General features: G+C 42.7%; 1 protein-coding gene across 3 annotated transcripts in view; it reads left to right on the top strand.

Annotated features, from left to right (window-relative positions):
• VPS41 (VPS41 subunit of HOPS complex) overlaps nucleotides 1-26,535 on the top strand; it is a 185,080-nt gene that overhangs the window by 142,305 nt on the left and 16,240 nt on the right. For all 3 annotated transcript variants that reach the window (XM_046020128.1, XM_046020127.1, XM_046020126.1), the window contains exons 18-25: nucleotides 381-508; nucleotides 1,868-2,012; nucleotides 3,906-3,947; nucleotides 4,087-4,137; nucleotides 6,503-6,640; nucleotides 11,169-11,223; nucleotides 12,790-12,930; nucleotides 14,431-14,567. In XM_046020128.1, the coding sequence (XP_045876084.1) occupies nucleotides 381-508; nucleotides 1,868-2,012; nucleotides 3,906-3,947; nucleotides 4,087-4,137; nucleotides 6,503-6,640; nucleotides 11,169-11,223; nucleotides 12,790-12,930; nucleotides 14,431-14,567 (837 nt within the window). The remainder of the gene's footprint in view (nucleotides 1-380; nucleotides 509-1,867; nucleotides 2,013-3,905; nucleotides 3,948-4,086; nucleotides 4,138-6,502; nucleotides 6,641-11,168; nucleotides 11,224-12,789; nucleotides 12,931-14,430; nucleotides 14,568-26,535) is intronic.

The following is a 26,535-nucleotide window of genomic DNA, read 5'->3' on the forward strand; positions in this document are numbered from 1 at the left end:
AGTATCTTCAGGATATTCGGGGTGTCATCTGAATGTTATAGTTAGTCCGGACTGAGGTTATAACAAGTCAAAGCCAAAGTCTGTGTGAGCAGTGTTGCTTTAATGGAAGAACTAGGGGGGGGCCTTACTTACAGGTGCATTTCATCAAATAGGTAAGAGCACCACCCAATTCCAGGAACGGTAACCAGAGCGTCACGTGCAGTGCTTCTCGGCCTTCCTCGCCACCCCCAAACCCAGAGTCTGAAAATCGGTGATAGGTTCATGCCGGAGTTTTAATCATAAAATTATTTTGTGTGTTTACATGAATATTTTTATGCATTGCTTAAACTATTTGGATAGTTTACTCTATTTCAGGAATGTTCTTCTCTTCTTCTGTTTAGGGTTTTGCCACTCTGATCCGAGAATGGCCTGGAGATCTGTACAACAATTCAGTAATTGTCCAGGCGGTTCGGGATCACCTGAAGAAAGATAGTCAGAATAGAACCTTACTCAAAACCCTGGCAGAATTGTGAGTAGAATTTAGTGCTGCTTTTTTCCAATTCAACCTTCATGAAGAGTTTTTCAGGGGAGTTTTTCAGGAGGCCACAGAAGAGGGAGGCTTGTATGCCATTTTCCTATATTCACCCTGAGTAAAGTCCTCTCATAAACCTCCAGTGAACAGCTAGCAGGTGAGGAAAATGTGTGAGACCTAAGTTGTGGTGCAGTGTGGTTCCCCCAGGAAAGGAGCCCTAGTCAGCAGCACTACATAGGGCAGGGAGGGAAGAGTGCTGGGTCCCAGACTACACAAGGAAATCGGCTTCCCAGGGAGGCTCTGGATTCTGTCATGTCACGTAATGTCTCAAACCTGGTTCCTTCTCTAGGTGTATACATTCCTTATGGGATGATTGCAAGACTTAAAGGAGAGGTCATAATTAAAAACTAATTAATTAAGCACTATGCCTGGCACTAAGTCAGAGCTCAGAGAATGGAAGCTTAGTTAATACTTTTTGTATTTATTGGGCACTTTTGGTGACCCAGGCTTTCTCCTATAGGCCTGGGATTCAGGGATAGGTGAGATACAATCATGTCCTGGGAGAGCTTTGGTCTAGTAAAAAGAGAAGTGCACTGCAGGTAAGCTCGGGAAGGCAGTTCCTGTTTCCGCCCCTCCTTGGCATTCCCACCACCTCACACCACCTGTCCCCCGTCTTCTTACAGCTTTTGCCAAGACCAAGAAAGGTGCACCAAAGTGGCCCAGAGTTCAGGGCTATTTGTCCCCCTCTGAGTTGAAACACTGACCATTTTCTTCTGGAAACCTAGATATTCCTTGGGCTCTGTAGTACTAACTGTACTGATAATTATTCGTACTACTAATGGGGTCACAAAACAATTTGGTTTTCAGGAGCTGGCTTGGGAATTAATGTGAAAAACAGTGCTTCAGTGGAAAAACATGCCAGTTTTATAAATTCCCCTCACAAATAAGTTTTGGAGATATAATCCGTTTGACAGCTGAACACTGCTTGTAAAAATTTTAACTGCATTTTTTTTATTACTGGAATAAGAATTTCCTTTTTTCTGGATCATAGTTTCTTTGTCTGGTATATGGGGTTCTATGAAAAGTTTTGAGAATGTCTACAAAAGAACATTTTTATTACTTGAACATTGTCAATTTTCAGAAATTCAGGGGAGATGGAAAGCAAGGCTCTGAGAAAGAAGTACGTCCTGGTCACATATAGTTAAGTCCCAAGGAATAGTCTTCCAAATGAAGTTGACTTTTCTATTTAAACAAATTTTTCAGTTTTTCATATTGCAAAACTTGAAGTATATGTGTATTTGTGTGTTTTATTAAAAGTGTTGATGAACTTTAATATAAAAAATTTTGTATTACCAGGTACACCTATGACAAAAACTATGGCAATGCTCTGGAAATATACCTAACATTAAGGCACAAGGATGTTTTCCAGTTGATCCACAAGCATAATCTTTTCAGTTCTATCAAGGATAAAATTGTTTTATTAATGGATTTTGATTCTGAGGTAATGTGTTTCTTATTTTAGTATCCTTTATTTTTACTGTTCCAAATTTTTAATATTTAGACATCTATTCAGATGCTGGAGAAGTTAATACATCACATAGCTTGGCTGTATGCTGATCACGTTCAGAACACTGACCCTTACTAGATGTTCTGAATCCTTTACTTGATGGGGTTATTTTATAAAAGCAATCATAATTTGATATGGAACTTTGAACGTGTGTGTGTGTGTGTGTAGTAATTTTTTAGTAAAGCAATTCACATAATTCATAGAAACAACGAAACTACCCATACACTTTGGCTCTTTCACCTCTCTTAATTGTATGTCTCAGGATTAAAATTTTAGGGAGATTTCTATTTTGATCCATTTATTGTGAGTTTATTCGTCGGCATTCACAAATTTAGCACGTGGCATTTCCACTGGTCTCAGCCATGTGGGATGTGTTCTTTTATTTACAACAAATTCAAACAGTGGATTGCTTGACTAATGAGGGCACCCAGCCTCCACAGCTCACAGTGGCTCATAGATGTGCGTGTGCATGTGCGTGTGTGTGTGCGCGTGCGTGCACTTTTAACAAGTGACAGTGATGGAAATAAAAAAGTTTTATGAACTTAGTTTATACAAACCTAGTACTTCTCATTCAGAAAATTGAAAGATTAGTTAAAGAGTAGAAATTGAAAGCCTCCAAAAGGATTGCTTGGATTTTCCTATTATATTTAATTACATTTAAGGGTATTCTGCACTATATTATATATATATGTACACGTGCATCCTACATCTATATTATGTGCTATAGATTAGTCATCACACACTTGGACTTAATTTAAATAGGAGCCAAATCTACTTCTTTCTTTCTGAAAGATGCTTTTAGCCCTTTTTTCATAGTGAATGATTTAAGTCCATAGGGACTACTGATCTAAAAAGAATTAGTGCGGTTCTGAAGAGGTTCAGGTGCAGAGGTTTTGCTTCTCTGCAAAAGATGATTAAGAGGTTGGAGTGCTTCTACAGAAATTAATTACTTTTCCCTACATCCATTCTCCCCTATGCCTACCGCTCTCCATGCTATGTGTCTCAAGAGCCGAGTTTAGCTTACGTAACTGTAGAAAAAATGAACGAGCTAAAACTGATTGCTGTTCAAGAGTATGAACTAAAGTTAAGGACTCATAGTTTTCTAATTAGAAGATACCTTAAGGATCATCTCTTCTAACATCCTCCTATTTTAGAGGGAAGAGAAAATGGAGTGGCTAACTAGGTGGTAGTAGAGTCCAGAGCAGTACCCAGGTGTGAGGAGGACATTCAGCCTGGTGGGCTGTCTTCCCACCAGCTGCCGTTACAGACACCATCTCCTTTGTGTTTCATGAATGTCCGTGATAAATCAAGTAAACGCCACAAGTCCGTAAGCTTTAAATCATCGTAGAACGTCAGCTGTCTTGGGTTTTTTTCTGGCTCTCACCCTCTCCTCCTACGTCTGGGAAATCTGTAGAGGGATTCATTGAGGGTGCAGGTGGCAGGAAGCCAAGCTCATTTTTGTGGTCCGGAGACCACCATGCTCCCCGTAACCAGTGAGAGTCCCAGGAGTGCTTGTGGTGATCTGTCCAACAACATGGAGGCTACAATATGTGTAGACAAGGTGTCTTGTGTTTGGGGAGTGGTAGCAGGATGCTGTTTTAGTGGTAGGCAGAGCACGGAGGTCTCAGACCGAGACCCATGTTAAAATGCATTCTTTTACAGAGCTCTCCCTTAAGGGCTACTGCAAAGCGACGGGCCCCTTGTCTGTGGAAAGAAGCCATCCACCTGTAACTGTGACAGCACGTACAACGTGGCTGTGGCTTCTCTTCTGACACAGCGGGTGTCAGTGACTGTGGCTTTTTTTTTTTTTTTTTCTTTTTATTTCAGAAAGCTGTCGACATGCTTTTGGACAACGAAGACAAAATTTCGGTGAGTGTCTTTTGTTTTTATGTGTTAGTAGATGGGTGTCTGGGAACACCCAAGCCATAAAGGGGAGAGCTGTTAGTCTGATAATCTTGCAGCCATGTTCATGTCATGAATCAATGGTTAAAATGTCTTTTCTCTCTAGATTAAAAAGGTGGTGGAAGAACTCGAAGACAGACCAGAGTTGCAGCACGTGGTGAGCTTGACCATCTTCATTTGCCCTTTTGACTGCGTCGGGGGTGAGCCGCCTTTCAGGACTGGTGTGGGGTACTGGCGTGAGCTCACTCAGGTCACTCCTTGGCATGGAAGTTTGACCACAAACAGTAGGCTGTAATCAGTCAAATGTGGCAGAGTCTCTAACGCTGGCTAGGGACTCATTACAGACCAGGTACTTTAACTTGGACTCACCATTGAATTGTGGTTTAAGAAAAGAGTCGTCACATTTCACGTTTGTGGCCCCAAACTGTGTCTAGGAGTAAGCACCTTGCTCGTGTAGTCCGCACTGAATACAATTGCACCATGAATTACAACCCCTCAGAAGGATCGAGGAGCAAAGCCTCGTTCTTCTGTCTTCCCCCTCCTGCTAGCGAATCCCACTGTCTCATTTGGTCTCAGTGGTAGTACTGTTAAGGCCTACTGCTCCAGACTGCCTTGGAAGGCTACTTTGATTCCCTGTGTTGCTGTCACTGTGGGAGTAAAGCAGGAGCACATGGTTTCTGTGTCCTACAAGAAGAGGCTGCAGGGAGAAATGGTTGGGTCCAGTAGGACTGTGGGCCTCGAATTCAGTGGGGGCTCTTATATGTTTGCCCACCTCTCTGCACCCCAAGAGGAGAATCAGGGGGTAGAGTTTTCCTTCAGAAGTCAGTTTTGTGCCAGAAGCTTCTGAAGACCCCAGGATAGGAATGGAAGGTACTTTGTTCTGCTTTGTTTCGGTCAGCGGTTGTGCAGGTGCTACGGCTGTCCCTCGTGATTGGCCGTCTCAAGATGGTGACCTTAGCCAAGCAGGGACTTGTTGCTGAAGCGGTGACTTCCGGCCTGTGGCAGGCGTGAGCGGGATCATAGCAGCGGGCGTCTGTGCGCTGGTGTCCCTGTGCAGTGCTGAAACTGAGAGCCCCCACTCAGACGGGTCATCTTCCCTGTCGGGCAGCAGAATGTCTCTGAAAATTGGCCTTGGCAGTTGGGACAGAGCCTCCCGAGCCTGTGCACCCGTCTAGGAAACGGCACTGCGTGTCTGGCTCACACGCTGACCCGGGTCTGAGCACCATGGACGGCTGACCCCTCCGCCCCCTCTTGGCCTTGAGGAGACATGACCAGTTGACCAAAGGAGCCTTTTCTCTGTGTGCATGTGGCCTGATTAGACTTGTTTAGTGACCGTGCACGACTGTGGCTGGCAGACTCCAGCTAACCTACATACAGTCCTGGCATCAGGGACAGACTGCTGCTCGGTTCCTCACTCAAGGTGTGAATGTACTGTGATTGCTACAATCCGGGCTTTCCGCCTCTCGTGGGTGATGGGGTGTTTATTTATAGTTAGCAGTAACTACCCTTTGGACATCAATTTCTAACTTGCGTCATATATTGATAGACTTAATCTTGCCTCTGAGTAGAAAGCAAATTACTCACTTTCTTTGAGGTCCATTAACTTTTTCAGACAGTTAGGGAAAGGAATCAGTTTTGAAAACGGGTTCAGAAGATCTGTATTTATCTTGATTTTTACCTTTGATGTCACCAGGAGAGGCAGCATTTCATAGCACAGATCTCAGCAGGGGCACCTGGGGGCTCAATCGGTTGAGCAACTGCCTTTGACTCAGGTGGTGATCCTGGGGTCCCAAGATCAAGTCCCACGTCAGGCTCCCAGTTCAGCAGGGAGGCTGCTTCTCCCTCTGACCCTCTCTCCTCTCACGCTCTCTCTCGCTCCTGTTCTCTCTTGCTCTCACTCTCACTCTCTCTCAAATAAATAAAATTTTAAAAAAATAGACTTAACAGAGCAGATGTAGAATGTATGAAAATAATTTAGCACTTGCTGCTTGATTTTTTTAAGAACATTCTTTTATCTCATAACTATACCCCTTTTATATAAAAAAATGAGAATTTTTAGGATTCAGGAAGGCCACTAATCAAGCATTTTATTTCTGAAGCCACGCAAACAATGGTGAGGATATTTGCTCTCATTAACTTTTCCCTGGTGCTCAGTGTATGCCACGTGCATCAGCGCGGATCTGAGTGTTTTACAGATGGTAATACATTCAGTCCTCACAATGACCCAGTGAGATTTTTGGCAGATAAAGAAACTCAGTCACAAAGAGGTTGGTGACTTGTTCTTGTCATATGGCTGGTCAGTAGCGGAACCAGGTCACTCAAGGCCATTCCAGAGAGAGTGTGAGATCATCCTTGTCTCCTGAAAATGTTCTTTCCACTTTTCCTTCACTGAAACATTTTCCTGAAGACCGCTTCTCCCCCAGGCTCTCCATGGAGACTGTTTAGAACTGAGTATAGCAGCCTTCAACAGGTCTTGCTTTTCTTATTTTTATAATTATGGTTTACTTCTTTGTTCTTTCTAGTATCTGCATAAGCTTTTCAAGAGAGACCATCATAAGGGACAGCGCTACCATGAAAAACAAATCAGCCTTTATGCTGAATATGATCGTCCGAACTTACTTCCCTTTCTCCGAGATAGTACCCATTGCCCACTCGAAAAGGTAAGTCACAGATTTGCCCCGCACACTTCAGGCAAAGAAGTTGTCCTTTTTGGTAAGCTGTGGGTCATTCTCCTCTTCCTGTCGCTCAGGGAGTGACTGCTGCTCTCAAAGCAAAGCAGGAGGTTTTGCTGGGCCTTCTGATGAGGACTGGAGGTGCTTTCAGCTGAGATTTTGTTGAGGAGCTAGACCATTTCTGTGCCAGGTTTGGCTGCTTGAAATTCTTGCTCTCTGCCCCTTCCCCAACTCGTGTACTCTCACTCTCCTTCTCTCTTCCTTTCTGTCTCTCTAAAATAAGTAAGTCTTGAGATGCCTGGGTGGCTCAGCCATTAAGCGGCTGCCCTCAGTTCAGGTGGTGATCCTAAGGTCCTAGGATCAAGCCCCGCATCGGACTTCTTGCTCAGTGGGGAGCCTACTGCTCCCTTTCCCTCTGCTTGCCACGCCCCGCCTCATGCTCTCATTCTCTCCCTCTTATTAAAAAAAATAATGATCAATAAAAAATAAAACTAAATAAATCTTTAAAAAATGTTCCTTAGTATTCCAAGAATCATGAAAGGCGTTTGTTTTTAAACTATTAAACTGTCCTTTGTTCTGTTATTCCCAGGCATGATCATCACGTGCTAGTTTTCATTTACAAATCTCATTTCTTTATGCCTAGAATAGTTAAAAGCAGAATATCGGCTCTGCAGATTTGGGAATTTGTACCTGAATTTATGATTTTTCTCCTATCTTATGGCATTTATAAGATGGCAGTAGTTACGAATTTGCAGGAATAAAGCTAGAAAATGCAACGTGTACAGATTTCCATTAATGCCATGTAAGAAGGCTGGATGAACGATGGCAGTGTCAAGGCTGGGTAGAAGAAATCCTTATTTAATTTATAGTTCTTGCTAGTTACCCCTAAATCTCTAACTCTGTTCCTTGCTTTTATACTAAATCAGGAAAAGGAAAATTACCCATACCTTTTGCATCGTTTTTTACTCAATTTCTGTCATTACTCTGTCTTTTCACTTTATTTTTACTGTGATTCTCCCTTTCCATGAGTGTGTCTGTGTCTGTTTCTGTTTCATTCCTCTGGACTTTAAAAATCTTAGTTTTGCTACGCTTTCCTCTAGAGGGAGCATGTGTCCCCAGAACATTCAAGAATCTAGGGAAAGGTGGTTTCATACTTCACTTGTGTCAAGAAAAGAAAAATTCTACGTATCGGAAATACTTTTTTTTACATTTTACTCAAAACGTCCAGAGATTTCTAGACTTTCTGCTTTCTTTTATATGAGAAAAGAATAATTTCAGTACTGTTAGAAATTAGACATAAAACATTTTAAAATCTGTGAAACTCAAATTTCAGAGACTCAGATTATCTTTGAGCTTGGCGTTACACTTGCCTTTCAGACCCTTCTTGACTTCAGACTTTTCTTCTCAGAGGACTTGTCATTTTTGATGAAATCCTAACAGCTTCCAGCAGCACCATCCTATAAAATGTTCTGCAGTGAGGAAAATGTACTGCTCTGACAAGATAGCCAGCAACCACATGTGGCAATTAAGTAGTTGAAGTGTCTAGTGGGGAACTGCATTTTTAATTTAAATTTAAATGACCCCATGTAACGAATGGCTCCTGTCTTAGCACAGGTGAGCCTGCAGACTACAAAGTCTGTGTGCTTGGAAGCATGTTCACAAATCTTCAAGAGAAGGGGGGATGGTTTTGTTGGAAACTTCTGAATGGTACTTTAAAATGTCAGTAAATTTCCAAGTACAAATATAAATACCTTTTAGTAAAAACTAATTTAGGCAGTATACTCAGTCTTCATTCACACTCTCTCTAAACACTCTATCTACTCATACTACATTTTCTTGTTTATCTGTGCGTGACATGGGCCCACTCGGCCACAAACTGTCCATCTGCGTCTCTCACAGTTTGCATGAATCATGGCCCTCCGTTGGTTTCTTAGTAACTTTTTGTTAGAATGGTCCCAGGTCCTCCGAACTTCATATTTTTTGTTGTTTCCTTTCACTGTCTACTTCTCACATGGGTATCCTGTCTCTGCTCTGGTATCATTCCAGAAGGGTAAGGAGTAGGTAAGAAAATACCATTGTTTATGATCATGATTGATTGATAGGCATAACAGTGTAGAGATAAGGTAAATTGTGTTTTTAATCAAAACGAATCAAGTGTCAGGATTACGTTCAGCTATGGGTGAGAAAAATGCCAAAACAGTAGTGTGTTCAACAGAGTAGCAGTTTAGTTCTCTGGCCCACGGAAGTCCTGGTGGCGGAACCACACGGTTGGAGACTCCGGCTCTTTTCTCTCCTTCCCTCACCTTGTATGACCTTCAGCTTGTGGTGTAAGATAAGATTGTTCATGTTTCCGGAGCATATTGGGTGAAAGAACAAAAAATAAAAAAACGAAGGGATGACTGGCCTTGTTTCTTAAAGAATATTGCCAGAAGCTACCATGTTGCCTTTTCCTTCCTGTGGCGATATCAGTCACACGTCTCTCCCGTGCCTGGGAAGGCTTGGAGATCGTTCTTTAAATTCTGAGCAGTCACACACCCACCTAAAATCTTACTGCTCTAGAAATGGGTAAGGGATATTGGGGGATAATTTGGCTGTTTCTGCCACATAACTATTAAAGGAGCCTTGTGAATAATCAAATTAATATTTTCCTCTTCATCATGACCTTTCTGCCTTCTCACTTCCTCATTTAAATGATTTGTGTTCCTCAAACTCTACCCTAATTTCACTGTAATTCTAAAGGTGTTCTCTCCTTTTTTTAATGTGTGGTTCAGAATCCCCCCCACCTACCCCCAACATGGATTTCTGTGTTCAGCATTTTTCCTCCCTTTTGGCTATTACTCTCCAACCAGAGACACACACATAAATATATGTATATTTTACATAAAAATTTTAAGTCAAAAATCAAAATGTTCAAACCAGCTCCTGATGTTATTCCCCAGGATAGATCATTGAGCTGAAAGAGCTGGGGAGCTTATACTCTTCTTTTTATCTCTTTGGTTCTTGTAATAATTGTAAAAACAGCTGTGGGCTGCTTGTTGGTATAACTGCACAGCCCAATGATCTTCCTCCTGAAACCTTTTCTGCCTGCTCATCTCTTTAAAAAATGCGTACTGCACACCCAGGAGTAGCCAGGCACCCTGTGCCGCACAGGTTGGAGTCACGTGGTCCCCGGCCTCCGAGTCCTCAACTGTGCCTGTGATTGGTTGGGAAGAAGTGTGTGGGCCGCCACCAGGGTGACTCCCTGGGACCTGGCCTGGTATGGGGTCCACAGAGTAAGAGCCTGAAGCACTCGTCAGGGGTGGAGGGTGGAGAGTGAGGGCCATAGTCCAGGTGGAGGGACCACAGTGGAGGCGTGAGCAGGCCGTGAGGGAGGTGTGGCTGCCCAGAAAGGCAGGGCAGGTCACGATGTCACAGGGAAGATTCTGGGCTGTGAGTCAGAGCAGAGCCTGGCAGCAGGGAGGTCCCGTAGTTGGGGTGGGAGATGCGGTTTCCTGAGGATTGTCCTGCTGCATCCAGTTTAGATGCCACCTGTGCTGTGAAGCCTTTTACAGGAGGGCCACACCTGAGCCCAAGTCCCGTGTCTGTGCACACGCCCCTCTGTTCACACTTACCCTGTCATGGGATTGGGTGTTAGTGCAGCTCTGTGTGCTTCCCCAGAGCCTGTGCTCCCTTGGGGGCTGCGTTCTGCTTCCACGCCGTCCCTGCGCACCTCCCCTGTCATCAGCAGTGGCATCTTTGTGACTCTCCTTTGCGTCTCTATCCAGCCTGACCCTCCAGCGCCCAGCAGAGTGTACAGTGAATGTGTGCCCGTTCGCTTAGAGTTAGCAGTTATATATAAACACAACATGTTTTGTTTCTTACGCCCGAGGAAATGCAGTCACCTGTGAGGTTCCTCGTTTCTTTACTTGATCTCTTCCCTTTTGATCCTTCTTGATGGTCAGATATGATTTTCCCTTCTCATCTTCTGACAGATGCTTGAACAGAGTTTTCTCTTAAACCCTGTGAGCTGGGAACAGAAGTATTCTGTTGACCCATGTGTTTATCTAAGCATCAGAGGTTTCCCAAGCCGCGATCTGCCCAGTACTGGGAACGCGCAGCGGAGAACAGCAAAGCCTTCCCAGAGCATACATTCCAGTGGAGGGACGGGGAGCTTAAAGCTGTCATGGGGCGTTAGGTGGGGCGCACAGCTGTGAAGAAACCTCAAGTAGCGTCAAGAGAAATCTTGGCGTGAAAGTCCTTCTTTTCAGCACTGGCTTTCTGCCTTTGCTCACAGAGTGTTCCGAGTTGCCTCAAATACGGTATTGGTCAAACTGTGTTTGGTCCAGCACCTGTCTGAGAGGTGAATGAGGACAGCCACCAGCAAAACCCAAGATTTGCGTTCTGTTTGTTTACTTCGTTTTGTTTTTAAAGGAGGGCAATGGGAACTTTTTTCTAACTCGTATGTTTAAGTGAATCTGTTCATACTTATTCATGGCTGCTAATCCACAGTAACATTTTTACCCTGCTTTACTTAAAGGCTCTTGAGATCTGTCAACAGAGAAACTTTGTAGAAGAGACAGTGTATCTTCTGAGTAAGTAGCTTTTGGTCCCCATGAGCTGGGAAACACTATGGTAAAGTGGTGTGCATGGTCTAAGAATGGACGTAGGTTTTAGACCAAAGGCGCACAAAGTGTAGAGCCTGTTCTCTTTAAGAATGGAATGCATTGAAAAGGGGACTTCGCAGCTCAGTAGAGAAAGAAGGGTTATTTAATAAGTGCTGTTGAAGTAACATCTGAATATTGCATAGTAAGTCTGTTAGCTCACACCTCACAAATGAATTGTAGACGAGATGATGAGTTGGTTCATTTGCAAAAAAAAAAAATTACCAGCTTATTTTACTATCATCCTGGTAGAAAATAATGTTCATTGTCCCTCATCACACCTTAAATAACTGGAGAAAATGCACTTGAATACGGACGTTTTGGAGAGGGGAGAACCTTGGTATCATCTAGCTCTCCATCGTCCCTGGGCCTCTGGCACCGCCTCTGTTTATGTCGTACTTACTTTCACCTTCCTCCAGAATGAACCATTTACATGAAAGCAGGGTAGATGCCTGAAGGTTTCCCAAGGAAGCTCTGTGCAGGTATTCATAGCAGAAACACAGAGTTCGAGCACGAGGTGCTTCTCCAGTGTCTCTGCCCAGGAAATACTCCAGAAGAGTCGTTTTCATCATGATGTCATATTGTCTCAGTAGACAAGTAAGGGGAGAACTTACAAAGGGAGACATAATGTCCTTTTCTGAAGTTATGAAAATTTTAAAATCCTGTACACATTTTAAAAATTAACCATTTTTCGGACCTAAACAATGGGAATAATACTTGTTGGAAGAACAAATCGGACATCATTTTATTCACAGGTCTGCTATTATCACTTGATAAGGACTGCTCAGAATGAGAAGGATTGAGTTGCTGTCCCTCCTCTGAGTAAAGCTTTCTACATGTACTGTATTAAAACCTCAGGGAAACTGTAAAAGCCATTAAAATGCCAATGTGTAAAGATAATTAGCCAGATAGAAGCATAGTTGATAAATACTTTCATTTAGTGAGAGTTATTGGAAGGCTTTCCCCCAAACTTGGAAGAGAAGAAAATGAGGTAGCCCTCTGATAGTTGAGTTTGTGTTTGGCAGAGTGTGTCAGAAGAGCAAATCCAAAACTACTTAAAGAGGCAGAATGGCTCCAAGGCCTTTAAAAGTCTTAACTGTGTCTGGGTATCAAGATGTCCAAAGAAATACAGGTCTGTCAGAGGGAGTAGGGATCTGACGGACTTGGGTTCAGATTCCAGCTGCATGTTCTTGGCAAGTTACTAATGCCTGCTGCATATCCTCTTCCGTAAAGAAGAAAGAATAGTAGAACATACCTCATAGGATTATAGTGATGACTAAGTGATGTAATTTATATGCAGCACTTAAATGAGTGTACAGCCAAAGAAAACACCAAGGAAATCATTATTTCATTATGTTATAAATGGCAAATGCTAATGTCCCATAAGAATATGTGTTTTTGTCTTAGCTCTCAAGAGATTTGTAAACAAGAGATATGCTATTTCTTCAAAAGTGTTGTATTAAAGCATCCTGAAAGTATTTCTCACATGTTTGCTAGGCCGAATGGGGAACAGCCGCAGTGCCCTGAAGATGATCATGGAGGAATTACATGATGTTGATAAAGCCATTGAATTTGCCAAGGAGCAAGACGACGGAGAACTCTGGGAAGATCTGATTTTATATTCCATCGACAAACCGCGTAAGCAGAAAAACCATCTGCGATCAGACCTGTTTCTTTCAATAAGTCCAGTTACATCTACAGCAGGAATTATCTCAAGACACATTGGGTGAAAAATATGGTGAAGTATCTGTAACAAAAACAGGCTAGGTGCATTGTAACAATTTCCAGTCCTCCTCCTGTGCAGAGAAGTGGTGCCTGAATGTGTGAATGAGCAGGTGGTTAAGTTCTTGAAAGTCATTCACCGTGTCCCCATGAAGCTCGTTCCGACACACTGTACCCCTACTGAATAAATGTCCCCTGACTTCGTTTTGTTTTGTTTTGTTTTGCTTTGTTTCTTTTTTTTCATTTTGGATATCAGGTTATTTATTTTAAAATGTAAAGCCCTCACCAGTTTCTTTTCATGGAAACCTAGGCCTGTCACTGGACATTGGCCATATTCGGATGTTTGCTGCGACAGTACCTAGTCTCTGTCCCACCTCGCTTCCTCGTGTGGCACCAGGACTGTGTGTGTGCCGCCTCCCTGTGGCTGCCTCCGCATTTTAGAAGGAGATACACGGGCACCTGACAGTAACCCAGGCCCTCTTTTGAAGATCTAGAAATGATTCCAAAACCGGCAGTACTGATTTAAAGTCTGCGCCCACCCCCTTCATTTTTTAGGAAGAATATTTATGTTTCAAAATGTTCAAGTTTTAGAAACGGCTCTTGTGATTGTCTTTTTATAAGAGCTACAAGAGGATAATGTTATTCAAGTCAAATTCAGATGTAGACCATCACATGCACAGGCATCTTTGAGAATCAAGCTTGATAAAGTTGTAATTTACGCACACCAAGGACGCAGGGTGGGTAAGCTGGAACACGTCATGACTGGGACCCGCGGCCTGCCCTGCCCAGTGAACTGGGGCATTTAACTTGCTAGCTCTGCGGCCCGGAATGAATTAGTTAACCAGCTTGTTTCCCTTGCCTGCAAAAATGGGGACAAATAATATTCATACCTTGCAGAAAATTGGAGAAAAGTGTCTGGTGACTGAGCTGTCGTGTGAGTTCTCGGTAAATGTCAGTTGTACGCCTTTGCCATTGCAGGCTGTGTTCTGAGTCATCATGTGCTCTCCGGCTCTTTTTCAATGACAGAGCTTCTCCTTTATGTCATGAAATAAAAAGAAAGTTAGTTTTAGAGAATTTGGAAATTCAGATGGCTTTTTGTTTTTTTTTTTTTTTAAGATTTTATTTATTTATTTGGCAGACAGAGATCACAAGTAGGCCGTGGGGAGGACGTGGCGGGTAGAAAGCAGGCTCCCTGCTGAGCAGAGAGCCCAATGCGGGGCTCTATCCCGGGACCCTGAGATCACGACCTGAGCCGAAGGCAGAGGCTTAACCCACTGAGCCACCCAGGCACTCCAGGAAATTCAGATGGTTTTAACGCTACTTTAAAGGAAATCATTTTTTATTTGAGTTCCTTTGACCTGAAACTGTCTTATGTACATTGCTGATGCGCTGATCGTTCCATGTGGTGTCTTGCAGCATTTATTACTGGCTTGTTGAACAACATCGGCACGCATGTGGACCCAATTCTGTTGATTCACCGTATTAAGGAAGGGATGGAGATCCCCAATTTGAGAGATTCCTTGGTTAAAATTCTGCAAGACTACAATTTGCAAGTAAGTATTCTTTCTTAGACAAATCAGCATGGGGAGTGAGTTGATTTGCTTCCCGGATAAATATTTCTAGGGTTATTTTAGGTAACAGAATTCGGTTGCATTGTTACATTTTATTTAGGCCCCAGATACACGGGAAGCTCATCAAGTAGAGAAACTAGAAATCTCTTCCTTTAAGGAAGCCATCCAGATTTTTAACCATCCCCAAATTTTCTCTCCTTGATGAGCAGGCACTTTTTTTTTTTAATATTTTATTTATTTGGGAGAGACAGAGATAGCAAAAGATAACACAAGCAAGAAGGAGGGAGAGAAGCCGAAGCCCTGCCTGAGCAGGGGAGAGAAAGCAGCAGAAGAAAAGGGAGAAGCAGGCTCTTTACTAAGCAGGGAGCCCAGTATGGGGCTCAATCCCAGAACCTTAAGATCATGACCTGAGCCGAAGGCAGACAACCGACCCACTGAGCCACCCAGGCTACGTTTATGTGGTAGATACAGCATGGCATTGGGAAGGGTGAGGGGTATTTACAGTGGCTGCCAGACCCCTCAAGCCAGTTTTAAGTAACATGAGTATTGTGTCCATTGGAGGGAATTAAAAGAAAGTTTTTCAAGGGGCGCCTAGTCGGTTTAAGCATCTGCCGTTGGCTCAGGTCATAATCCCAGGGACCTGGAATTGAGCTCAGCGTCAGGCTCCCTGCTCAGCAGAGAGCCTGCTCCTCCCCCTACTTCTGCTCCCTTTTCCCCTCTTTCTGTCAAATAAATAAATAAAATCTTAAAAAAAAAAAAAAAATGTTCTCAAATAATTCAGTTATTTCCTTGAAGCTGCTCAGTAATCCGTTGCCTGAAACATGTTGAAATACATGATTTTATTTAACTTTTGTCTGTTTTCTAAGCTAGTACAACTTTGTTTTCTGTAATAATTCAGAATTTGTGATAAAAGCAATGGAACCCATTGTTTTCATATAAATCATTAATGTGCTAATTACAAAGCATCCGAATCTTTTCCTGGTAGGTGATAACTGCCATTGAACTTGAAATTGTTTAAGTCAAATTATTTAACTATTTGGACTGTTCTTTCTCAACTTCGTTTGAAAATGAGTTTTTATTATAATACAGAGGAAGTCGCTGTCCTAGAAATGTAAAGATTTTGCAGGTAGAGCCAGAAGATAACGTGGTAGGGAGAGACGTGGTTATCAGGTTAAGAAAGGAGGGGAGCATCGTGTTGAGGATTTGTGGGGCCCCTGGGCCACTGTGAGGGTTCAGTGTGGGGGGAGGGTGCTGCTCTCGGGGTGCAGGGTAAAAGGAGCAGAAGTTGAGGGAGATTGAGAGCATCAAGAAGAGAAGTGACGCCTGGGTGGCTCAGTGGATTGGGCCGCTGCCTTCGGCTCGGGTCGTGATCTCAGGGTCCTGGGATCAAGTCCGGTATCGGGCTCTCTGCTCGGTGGTGAGCCTGTTTCCCTCTCTCTCTCTGCCTGCCTCTCTGTCTACTTGTGATCTCTCTCTGTCAAATAAATAAATTAAAAAAAAAAAAAAAAAAGAAGTGAGAGACATAAAGGAATGACAGCTGAAGGAACAGGACGTGGGGTCTGGGAGTGGGGTGTTGGTCCATTAACATTTCTGACAGAGCCCCCGTGAACTTGTCAGGAAGCAGGTGAAGGTAAGGGTCATTGGAGAGGAACTGGTCGAGACACTGTGAGGTCAGCACATCATCCCCGTGGGCATTGAGGGACGGGGGTAGGAGGGCCGTAGCTGGGCTCTGGCACCCTTCGTGAACTGGGAGGCTCCCCTCCTGCGCTCTGGGGCTGGATTACTGGGCAGCACAGCCCGAAGGAGAAGAAGTTTTCCCGCGGGCGGGCTGGAAGAGGACAAGAGCCTTCCTCAGGTGGGCTCACGGGAGGTCGGGGTACTGGGAGAGAAACGGGTGTTGGGTAAAAGCAGAGGTAGAGGGTCTGTCCTGCACAAAGCTTCATGATATGCAGGTATTTATTAACAGAGGACTTGGGAGGTCTGCAGACAACCCTGGGAAAGGGTGCTGGGAGGGGAATGAGTGAAGAAGCAAGCAGAGGGCAGGGGCAGCTTTGGGAGATTTGGGCAGTGCCCGAGGGCTGCAGTACAGTGGCCCAGGTAGGAATGTTTCCCTATTTCCGAAGTGGGAATTGGGCTTCAGGAAAGATGGCTTCAGTGTCCAAGATGTGTCGAGAAGTCATTTAGGTGTGGTGTCTCTAAGCATCTCTACCTCAGGGAAGGCAACCAAAGCACCACTCCTTTGTCCTCCCACTTAGTAGTGCATTAAGCTTGGCCTCTGGATTGAAAATGTGTCTTTTTTTCCAGCCTCTGCAGTGCCTACAGAAGCACCTAATAAACCCCTCTTACTAGGCTCTTAATCCAGAGAACCGAGCTCATGTGCACCACTGGGTCTCACTGCTCATTCATTTTTTATGAATAAATTTGCATATTCTGAGTCAACCAGGAATAAAAATAAATTATTAGATGCAAATGTCTTCCATATAAAAAAATCATCCACGAAAACAGCTGCTAAATCAGTATTTTTTTTCCCCCTTCATTATATTTTTTAATGTACTGAGAGCTTTCCCTCAGGATGTGGAAGTGTGCTGTTGGTGACGTGTTGAGAAGGCTGGGGTTATTCAGCCAGGGGATGCCTTAAACCTGACCAGGGAGGAACGGCTTCCAGGACGAGGGGAGGGACCCGAGGGGAAGGTGGCAGAACCTGTGGGAACAGCCTCGTGGTCTCCACTGCAGCTCAGAGAGGGCTTGTTGGAGGGTGCAGAGAGAAACCGCTCACCTCAGGCAGGTGGTTCAAATAGTTCCGGGGCGCTGCCTTCTTATATATGAAGAAAGACTGTAGAAGTTTTTCTATGGAAAAGGCTACTGTTACATGAATGACCATTTATTTTCTTTCTGTGGCCACCTGTCAGAGATCACTGTAAAGATAATTTATAGAGCGTCTTCAAGTTTCTGGAAAGGTTTTACATATGTATTTTTGACTCTGTGTAGTCTCATTTGTTCCATAAAAGTATAGTTGATTTTCACATGTTCTCATAGGATAAAAGATGGCTAGCCTGTTAATTACCAAAACTGAGGGGGAGTTTTCTAGGTTCATGAATTTGTGAGAATCTGGAACCTTCTCTGTTGAGCAGGGCAGCAGGGAAGCACCCCGGAGGGCTGTTAGGCACCATTCAGCAAACCTGAGGATTCATGGTCAGATGTCAAGGAAAGGGCTTCTTGGGCTCTTTTGCTAATATGCACTGGGAATCTCTCTCTCAGGGGCAGATTTATGATAAAGTATCCATCGCTGTAAAACATATGTGGGCCACTGGAAATGGCTTTGGGAGCTCACTCACTGGCTAATAAGCCAATTGGAAACAGAAGGCAGGAAAAGTTGTAGGAAAAATCTTAAAATTAGTATCTCTTCAGGTTTTAAAATTTCATGTTTCCTAAAATGCAACAACTTTCTTCAGTGACGTTTTTAGTATGAGGCGTGTTAGAGGTCTGTGACATCATTAAAGTGAAGGAAAATATGTCCTCAGCGATTTCCATGTTGAAGTTGGTAAGTTTATTTTCATATATCTTTTATAACTTGTTACACTATCAGTATAATACTCAACAAATTTGAAAAGCTTCATGAAGTCAGTAAGATAAAAAGTAGCCCTTACCATACTTCATAAACTTAAAATGTTTCTAGGCCTAATTTCAAGGACAGAGAGCATTTGTTGTTTTGATATAAAAATTATTTGGCCGTCTGGGAACTGAACTGGGTTTGAGGCCAGGTCCTCTGCCTACATCTTGTGTGGACCGTCGGTGGTTCCGTGGTCTCTAGAGAGGTATTCGTTGTGCTGGACGGTTACACAGCAGAGGACACGGTGTCGAACAGGCGGCCGGTTGTCTCTGAAGAGTGGTGGACACGATGTGTGCAGAGTTGGACTTTAGGCCCCGCTTTCCCATCAACAAGCCTGCTGACCTTCTGGAGGGCACCCAACCTTTCTGGATCTCAGTTTCCCCAGTATATTAAGTCAGTGTTTGTCAAGCCTGACTCCGCACCTGAATTATCTAAATTCTTTTAAAAATTACTTTGTTTCAGGTACCACCCCAGATAGGCTAGACTAGAATCTTTGGGAGGCAGTTAGGAGACTTTAGCCTTAAATCACCTTGAGATTTCCTACGCTCAGCGTGGCACAAGTCTGTGCTCTGACATTTGACATTCAGGAACTTAGGATTAGGTGATCTCTAAAGTATCTTCTAGGTCTCTCAGGGTCTATTTTAATATAGTTCTTTCAGAAACAGGCCTTTAGGTCGCGCCATATTTCTGTATTGTTCTTCATCTCTCTACTAGGAAATCCAGAGACAAATGAATTAAGAGGAGATAGTGACTTCTTTCTTACCTACCTTTTTGGACTCAGATGGTTTCTTCTTGTTCACAGTACATAAGCTCTTAATTTCTTCTAAGAGGTGAGGGACTTTTTAAATTTATAGATCCCTGAAATTAACTTTTAGAATGGAATTTTTTTCCTTTCAGATTGTTTCCATTTGGCCTCATCACTGCCTTTAGGTGACATAGGTGGCCCGTGACAACCAACTCCAGCTTCTTTCATCAGTCTGGCACGTGTACTTCATGCTGTCATAAATTCAGATATGATTATATTTGTAACATTGCTTTTGAGCTCCAACATGAGATTTAGAGCCTTCCTATCATTTCCTTATTCCTCTGTAGTTCATTATCTCCGATGATAATCCCAACAAAAAGCAACACTTTTCAATTAGAATTCAGATCCCATAGCATCATAGCCTATATGATGGATTAGAAATTAGGTAAAATGGTTTCCCAGGCTAACTCTCATATCATACTGGGGCTTACAAACCCAGGTAACTGTCTTTTGCAATTCTAATGATAAGCATTGCAGTATGAACAAGGCAATGTCGGCAAAAAGTTCAACATTCAAAGAATCTTTTAAAATAAAAATTTCAGAAACTCTGCAATTTTGGGGGCATTTTTCTTACAGCAGCTGTTTCTAAAGAACCATAATAATTTCACCGATGTACAATTCTTTTATTGCTTTATAAAATAGCTATAAGTCTGGTGCTTTTTGCTTTTCATTGGGATGATTATCAATGATGAACTACAGAGAAATAAGGAAAAAGAGGAAGAATCTAGAGTCTCACGTTGGTTTTCAATAGCTAGCTTATAAATACGTTCTTAAATTTACAATACAACAAGGTATGCTTATAACAGATTGATTATAGGACCTACAGCTGACTGATTTGAAAATGGTGGAGATAAAAGGATAAAGGTAATGCTGAAAAGCTTTGAACCATGGGGAAAACAGTGTAATGATAAGAAAACAAGGGTTGTTGAGAAGAATGTGTGGGAAGAAAAAAAAAAGTTCCACAAAAGAAATGAGTCTCTGAAAGATAATATTGTATTTGCCTGTAATGCCCTCAAAGTACTTTTTGAGATGAGAACTTGATGCCATTATGAAGTTGAGCAAAGAAGATACCAGTGGTTTACTTACCTCGGTGAAATTCTAATAGGAGATGTAGATTGTAATTTGAGCTATAGATTATGTGGAAGAATGAAAAATGATATGACAATCCTAATATTTCCAAAAACTAGAAAACAAGATCAGTACCAAAGGTGTTATTAATAAGTCCTTTTAAAACAAAGGCATGAAAAGAAAAAATAGACCCGATAATAAAAAGTAGAATAATATGATAGAAAATAGGAATACTTGAAAAGTAACAAAGTAGAATTCTTTGAAATTATGTGTGTATTCATTTGAAATTTCAATATTCAGTGCTAGGCCAGTGGTAGATTGGATGAAGCTGAAAGGGAGAATTAACTGGAAAATCTGATGCCATTGTTTAGTATGCATTGTTTAGTATGCAGCAAAGAGTAATGAAGAGATAGAAGATACAAGAGTGGTTAACAGGGGCACCTGGGTGCTCAGTGTGCCTGCAGCTCAGGTCATGATCTCAGGGTTCTAGGATCGAGCTCCCTGCTCAGTCTGTTCTCCTTCTCCCTCTGCCCCCACTTGTGTGCTTGCTCGCTCGCTCACTCTCTCTCTCTCTCTCAAATAAATAAAATCTTAAAAAAAAAAAAAAAAAGTAAGAGTGGGGCGCCTGGGCTCAGTGAGTTAAAGCCTCTGCCTTCGGCTCAGGTCATGATCTCAGGGTCCTGGGATCGAGCCCTGCATTGGGCTCTCTGCTCGGCGGGAATCCTACTTCCTCCTCTCTTTCTCTGCCTGCCTCTCTGCCTACTTGTGATCTCTGTCAAATGAATAAATAAAATTCTTAAAAAAAAAAAAACAATAAGAGTGGCTGACGGAGGCATCAGGTTAGAATACACATGTCCTCAACCACAGGACTTGTGGAGGAGAGAATCAAGAGACTAATAGGAAAACCTCAACAAAGTTGATCAGGGAAAAGAAGACCTACATATTTGGGGAACAAAAAAGGGAGAATATAACTAAAGCAGACAAGATATAAGAACTAAGTAAGTGCTATAATTTTCTATCAGTATATTTGAAAATGCAAACAATTTTCTAGGAAAATATAAATTACCAGCATTTACTCAAGAGCAAATAGACCTGTAGTCATTAAATCAGCAGTCAAAACATAAAGCCAAAATAAAAGTACCATTCCACAGTCAACTTCAGAGGCTAGTTTCATCAGACTTCTAAGAAATCAGACGAGCCCCACATGTATTTTGTAGTTGACCTTTCAACCAGGACCCGGAGAGGGGGAGGGGAGCAACACCGTTAACCTGCAGGGAGGGTGAGAAGTGCAGTCTTTCCTCTGGATACAATGGAAACAGGTGACACCTGAGGTCCCAGGATGCAGGGAGGTGACCAGCAAATCCCAGCGCCAGGATGCTGGCTACTGTCCCAGCCCTGCCTTGGGGATTCAGTGACTGGAAGGGCAGTAGCACTCATTAGAGAGAAACCAACACCTTGAAGAACTGCCTTCCTGCTCATCTGAACAAATAAAGAATAAAGCCTAAAAAACAAACAACAACAAAACCCAGGCAGCCTGTATTTTACATCAACTTTTCCAGAGAACAGAATGGAAGAGCTCCTCAGTTCCTCATGGGATGCAGGTCTAACCTTTCCTGCATCCGAGACAATTAGAGCCCTGTTTCTTTAACACAAATGCAAAAAGTCTACGTAAATCTTTAGCAAACTGAATCTGCCCATGTAATTATTGAATGTGTATATCATAAATGTCATAAATTCTAAAGTAATCATCATCTATATGTTTGATAAAATTCTAATCAAAACCCCCAAGGAATTTTTTACAGCTTAAATTTATGTAAAAAGCAAATGGCTTAAGGTTATCTAAGAAGAATAAGGAGGGTAGATTTATTAGATACTAAATTTTAATATGTGGGAGTATAAAATGGTCTAACCACTTCCCCAAACAATAAATCAAAGCCTCATCAGGAAAAGGCCTTTTGCTTCCCACATCTTGTGCCTTAGGAATGTGGATGTAAGGCCTGGAAATACAACCTCTGGTTTGTGGCTGTGAGGCAGCAACCTGGAGGTATATTCTCCTGTTGATGGACGTCTAGGCTGTTTCCAGCCTAGGGTTGTTAAGGATAAAGTTGCAGAGGACATTGTCACACAGTTTGTTGATGACCTTCTTTTCATCTTGGTTAAGTACCTACAAGTGAAACTGCTGGGTCATGGAGCAGGCATATGCCTGATTTCTAAGACTGTCCAATAGTTTTGCAAAGGATGGCTTTCCAGCTTCCCAGGTTTCTCTCATTGCCCAGATGTATTGCAGGAGCCCCAGCCCGCTGTGTATTTCAGTTTGGGCACACAGTGAACAAAGTTAAAAGTTGTGTTTGTAAAGGAGGAGGAAGAAAGAAAGTGTCAGCTCTGTCGATGCTATTGTTTCTTCTGAAATAACTCTGAAGCATATGGTAACATCCTAATAGAGCTGTTCAACCTAAGTGGAAGAGACTGAAGTGCATGCTGTATGTTTGCAATATTTCATATTTGATTTTAAAGATTTTGTGTAGAGAGTGCCTGCAAGTGGGGGGAGGGATAAAGGGAGGGAGAGAACTTCAAGCAAGCTCTGTGCTGAGCGCAGAGCCTGACGCGGGACTTGATCTCACAACCCAGAGATCGTGACCTGAGCTGAAATCGAGTTAGACGCTTAACCGACTGAGCCACCCAGGCACCCCAATATTTCACATTTTAGAATAAAATGTAGCACAGAGTAATGGCAGATAGTATTCAGAATGTGAGTGGCAGTGATTTGATGCCATTCTGGTCATAGAGACATGGATGCCAGGAGAGCATGCCTGTGTCCCAAGTCTGTGAATGACAGCAAGTTTTGCAAGGAAAGCAGACTATGGAAGGTGAGCGTCCATAGGGATAACAGGCCGTGTATGATGGCCTCAGAAGACAGAAGTTACCAGCAAGCATGAATTTGAAGGTCAGAGAGGGTTGAAGAGGACTGATTGGGACTCCGCCATCGCTGTTGTAATAAAGGCAGTCAGGGGCACCTGGGCGGCTCAGTCTGGTTAAGTGTCTGACTCTTGGTTTCGGCTCAGGTCATGGTCTCCAGGTGGTTAAGATCAAGCCCTGCATTGGGCTCTGTGCTAAGCCAGGAGTAAGCTTGGGATTCTCTCCTGTGCCCCTCCCCACCTCCCATGTGCACGCATGCACACACACTCTCTCTCTCTCAAATCTTTAAAAGAAAAGAAGACATTTGTGGAAAGTACCAAGTATGAATTTTTAAGGGTGAAATTGGTGGTAAAATGGTAAAATGAAAAACCGCACGTTTTTCATGAGTCACTGATGGTTGCTACAGGGAATAACCCGTAGTCGACCTAACGCCTTATCTGACGTTGAAAGCAGTACCCGGATATGATAGTATGTTGTTCATGCACAGTCTCTCACTCACCGCCGGATCGCCTTCAGATCACTACAGGTTTTATGGAAGAAATGGCATTTGCTACAGTCACTTTTTTTTTTGGTGTAGCTGCCTACCTGTCTGGCATCACACCGATGAAAATGTTTTTGTGTTTTTCTGATTTGGGGCCTTGGACTTTGATCAAATGAAGTAGGAAGTCCCATACTAAGCAGTATGTGTGTATTTTGTGTATTTTCCCTTCTCCTGAGCCTCTGAATACTCAAGTTTTTCCTAGAAAATACTGTCTGAGGGCGACAGATCATACCCATTTCAACAAACTACTCCTGGTGAAGAGATGCTTCCTTCCTCGTCTACAGACACCGCAGCCTCTGGCTGGCCTGCCCGGTCTGCCCTTCCTCCTGTGTTACGTGTGCAGTCGGCCCTACGTACCCCCTGGGGGCAGAGCCAACGCTTTCTGAAACATTTTACCAAACATATTCTGCTTGACACTAGTTTCTTGAGTTTTTATTTTGGTGGTGGAGGCTGGGCAGCCTTATAGGTTTGCTTACAAATTTTCTTGATGTTACTGCTCTCAGTACTTCTCAGATATCTTTACTATATTTTTCTCTTCCTATGTGCTTTAATGACATCTGTTAAAGTTTGATGTCTTTTTTAAATGAATCAAAAGTTCAATTTCTAGTAGCATTTTAAGGAATAAAAAGTCATAGATGGTGTCTCGATACTTCCTTCTCATCTGTACTAGAAATGGTAGGTATAGAACTTTTTTTTTTTTCTTCTCATTTTATTTATTTTTTCAGCGTAACAGTATTCATTCTTTTTGCACAACACCCAGTGCTCCATGCAAAACGTGCCCTCTCCATTACCCACCACCTGTTCCCCCAACCTCCCACCCCTGACCCTTCAAAACCCTCAGGTTGTTTTTCAGAGTCCATAGTCTCTTATGGTTCGCTTCCCCTCCCCAATGTCCATAGCCCGCTCCCCCTCCCCCAATCCCACCTCCCCGCAGCAACCCCCAGTTTGTTTTGTGAGATTAAGAGTCATTTATGGTTTGTCTCCCTCCCAATCCCATCTTGTTTCATTTATTCTTCTCCTATCTCCTACCCCCCCATGTTGCTTCTCCATGTCCTCATATCAGGGAGATCATATGATAGTTGTCTTTCTCCGATTGACTTATTTCACTAAGCATGATACGCTCTAGTTCCATCCACGTCATCGCAAATGGCAAGATTTCATTTCTTTTGATGGCTGCATAGTATTCCATTGTGTATATATACCACATCTTCTTGATCCATTCATCTGTTGATGGACATCTAGGTTCTTTCCATAGTCTGGCTATTGTAGACATTGCTGCTATAAACATTCGGGTACACGTGCCCCTTCGGATCACTATGTTTGTATCTTTAGGGTAAATACCCAGTAGTGCAGTTGCTGGGTCATAGGGTAGTTCTATTTTCAACATTTTGAGGAACCTCCATGCTGTTTTCCAGAGTGGTTGCACCAGCTTGCATTCCCACCAACAGTGGAGGAGGGTTCCCCTTTCTCCACATCCTCGCCAGCATCTGTCATTTCCTGACTTGTTCATTTTAGCCATTCTGACTGGTGTGAGGTGATATCTCATTGTGGTTTTGATTTGTATTTCCCTGATGCCGAGTGATGTGGAGCACTTTTTCATGTGTCTGTTGGCCATCTGGATGTCTTCTTTGCAGAAATGTCTGTTCATGTCCTCTGCCCATTTCTTGATTGGATTGTTTGTTCTTTGGGTGTTGAGTTTGCTAAGTTCCTTATAGATTTTGGATACTAGCCCTTTATCTGATATGTCGTTTGCAAATATCTTCTCCCATTCTGTCAGTTGTCTTTTGGTTTTGTTAACTGTTTCCTTTGCTGTGCAAAAGCTTTTGATCTTGATGAAATCCCAACAGTTCATTTTTGCCCTTGCTTCCCTTGCCTTTGCCGTTGTTCCTAGGAAGATGTTGCTACGGCTGAGGTCGAAGAGGTTGCTGCCTGCATTCTCCTCAAGGATTTTGATGGATTCCTTTCTCACATTGAGGTCCTTCATCCATTTGGAGTCTATTTTTGTGTGTGGTGTAAGGAAGTGGTCCAATTTCATTTTTCTGCATGTGGCTGTCCAATTTTCCCAGCACCATTTATTGAAGAGGCTGTCTTTTTTCCATTGGACATTCTTTCCTGCTTTGTCGAAGATTAGTTGACCATAGAGTTGAGGGTCGATTTCTGGGCTCTCTATTCTGTTCCACTGATCTATGTGTCTGTTTTTGTGCCAGTACCATGCTGTCTTGATGATGACAGCTTTGTAATAGAGCTTGAAGTCCGGAATTGTGATGCCACCCACTTTGGCTTTGTTCTTCAATATTCCTTTGGCTATTCGAGGTCTTTTCTGGTTCCATATAAATTTTAGGATTATTTGTTCCATTTCTTTTAAAAAAATGGATGGTATTTTGATAGGGATTGCATTAAATGTGTAGATTGCTTTAGGTAGCATAGACATTTTCACAATATTTATTCTTCCAATCCAGGAGCATGGAACATTTTTCCATTTTTTTGTGTCTTCCTCAATTTCTTTCATGAGTACTTTATAATTTTCTGTGTATAGATTCTTAGTCTCTTTGGTTAGGTTTATTCCTAGGTATCTTATAGTTTTGGGTACAATTGTAAATGGGATTGACTCCTTAATTTCTCTTTCTTCAGTCTTGTTGTTGGTGTACAGAAATGCAACTGATTTCTGTGCATTGATTTTATATCCTGACACTTTACTGAATTCCTGAACAAGTTCTAGCAGTTTTGGAGTGGAGTCTTTTGGGTTTTCCACATATAGTATCATATCATCTGCGAAGAGTGATAGTTTGACTTCTTCTTTACCAATTTGGATGCCTTTAATTTCTTTTTGTTGTCTGATTGCTGAGGCTAGGACTTCTAGTACTATGTTGAATAGCAGTGGTGATAATGGACATCCCTGCCGTGTTCCTGACCTTAGCGGGAAAAGCTTTCAGTTTTTCTCCATTGAGAATGATATTTGCGGTGGGTTTTTCATAGATGGCTTTGATAATATTGAGGTATGTGCCCTCTA

This window comes from Meles meles, chromosome 10 (assembly GCF_922984935.1).
Source record: "Meles meles chromosome 10, mMelMel3.1 paternal haplotype, whole genome shotgun sequence".
NCBI lineage: Eukaryota > Metazoa > Chordata > Mammalia > Carnivora > Mustelidae > Meles > Meles meles.